The following is a 1,746-nucleotide window of genomic DNA, read 5'->3' as shown; positions in this document are numbered from 1 at the left end:
TATTCCTTTCTCTCCATATAATACTCTCCTCATCTCCAAACACAATGGTTCTGGTGCTGCTTGAATCCCTTTAGGTGAACATGCTCTTGTGTCATTGGGCCTAATTGATGCTCTGCTGGCAATGTGTTAATTGAGAGGAAGCTCACTGAAAAGAAAGTGACTGTTTTATCCTTTCCTTAACTCCTGGAGTTAGCCAAAACTAACTTTGTGGGTAGTTATACCCCAAGTCCTCCTGGTGGAAATCAGCAGGAGCTTAATGCAGCCAAATGAGTAACAGCAGGGAAGATTCACTCTCTAGGAAATTCAGTAGTGGTTTTTTTCAGGTGGACAGTTATATGATTAACAGAACCCTGGGCTTCTATATCTCTTATTCTGTCTGCAGGCAGCCCACACTGCAGCAAGGAAGAAAATGCCCAACCAAAGCTCTGAATCTGGGTTCATCCTCCTGAAATTCTCTGATGCTCAGGAGGTGCAGATTTTGTATTTTGTCATGTTCCTAGTGATTTATCTCACTGCCCTGATGGGGAACTTTCTTATCATCACAGCGGTAGTCCTTGATCGCAACCTCCACAACCCAATGCACTTCTTCCTCATGAACCTGTCCATCCTAGATATTGGAACAATTTGTGTCATCATCCCCAAAGCCATGGTCAACTGCCTGCTGAGCATCAGGACAATCTCATATGTTGGGTGTGCCACCCAAGTGTTTTTCTTTGTCTTCTTGGCGGGAGCAGATTTTGCCCTTCTCACCGTCATGGCATATGACCGCTACGTTGCCATCTGCAAGCCCTTGCACTATGAGATGATCATGAACAAAAGAGCATGTGTCCAAATGGCATCCAGTGCCTGGGTAGCTGGTGTACTCAACTCTATCATGCACACTTGGAACTTGTTTTCTTTCACTTTCTGTGGAGACAATGTGGTAGACTTGTTCTTCTGTGAAGTTCCCCAGCTCCTCAAGCTCTCCTGCTTGGACACATATATCAAGGAACTCTGTATGATATTATTCAGTTTCTGCTTAATTTTGTCCTGTTTTATTCTTATTGTTGCATCCTACATTCAGATCTTATGTGCAGTGCTGAGAATCCCCTCAGAGCAGGGTCGGCATAAAGCCTTTTCCACCTGCATCCCTCACCTCATTGTGGTTTCCTTGTTTGTCTTTTCTGTCACATTTGCCTATCTCAAACCCAGCTCCCACATCCCATCAGTGCTGGATCTCATAGTTGGTGTCATATACTCAGTAGTGCCCCCCACAATGAATCCCATCATTTACAGCATGAGGAACAAGGAAATCCTTGCTGGTCTGAGGAAACTGGCTCACTGTCTCTTCTTCACTGAACACCATCTGCCCATTCTTCACCGGTGAACTTGCTGTCACTCTGTGCTTTTGGGGTTTTACAAGAATGAACTACATGCTTCTTAGAACACTTTAATGACCACTGCAAACCAAGGCCAAGTCTCTTCTTCAGGGTTTTTAAAGCAAGACTGGTACCTTCATGGCTAAAAGTGTGAACTGCCCTTGTAAAACTGAAGTGCCTGAGGGAAGAAATTGACCTCAACAAATAGATCTAAATCTTCAGCAAATGTGTGAGACTCCATTTAGCTGGATGGAAGCTGACTGACTGATGTTGTGGGAGGATGTAACATGCGACTTCAGTGGAGCTGCCTCCATGTCCAACAAGGGAAATCAATTATACCATTTTTAGCCATGATGTGGCAATATAAATCAAACAGAAATTTAACATA

At 43.9% G+C, this 1,746-nt stretch overlaps 1 protein-coding gene across 1 annotated transcript; it reads left to right on the top strand.

The window, feature by feature from the left end:
* Nucleotides 1–409: 409 nt before the first annotated feature.
* On the top strand, nt 410–1,366 carry LOC102388326 (olfactory receptor 14A16-like). Its single transcript, XM_006039341.2, has one exon. It carries the CDS (start codon nt 410–412, stop codon nt 1,364–1,366), a length of 957 nt encoding a protein of 318 aa, XP_006039403.1.
* Nucleotides 1,367–1,746: the final 380 nt, after the last annotated feature.

The sequence above is a fragment of the Alligator sinensis genome, unplaced genomic scaffold, assembly GCF_000455745.1.
Source record: "Alligator sinensis unplaced genomic scaffold, ASM45574v1 scaffold2141_1, whole genome shotgun sequence".
Taxonomy (NCBI): Eukaryota; Metazoa; Chordata; order Crocodylia; family Alligatoridae; genus Alligator; species Alligator sinensis.
The sequence above is the reverse complement of the archived record's forward strand: the minus strand, read 5'-3'. Positions and strand labels throughout refer to the sequence as shown.

What these genes read in the sequence shown, in the direction of transcription:
- LOC102388326 (XM_006039341.2), top strand. Translation starts at nt 410, where the DNA reads ATGCCCAACCAAAGCTCTGAATCTGGGTTCATCCTCCTGAAATTCTCT.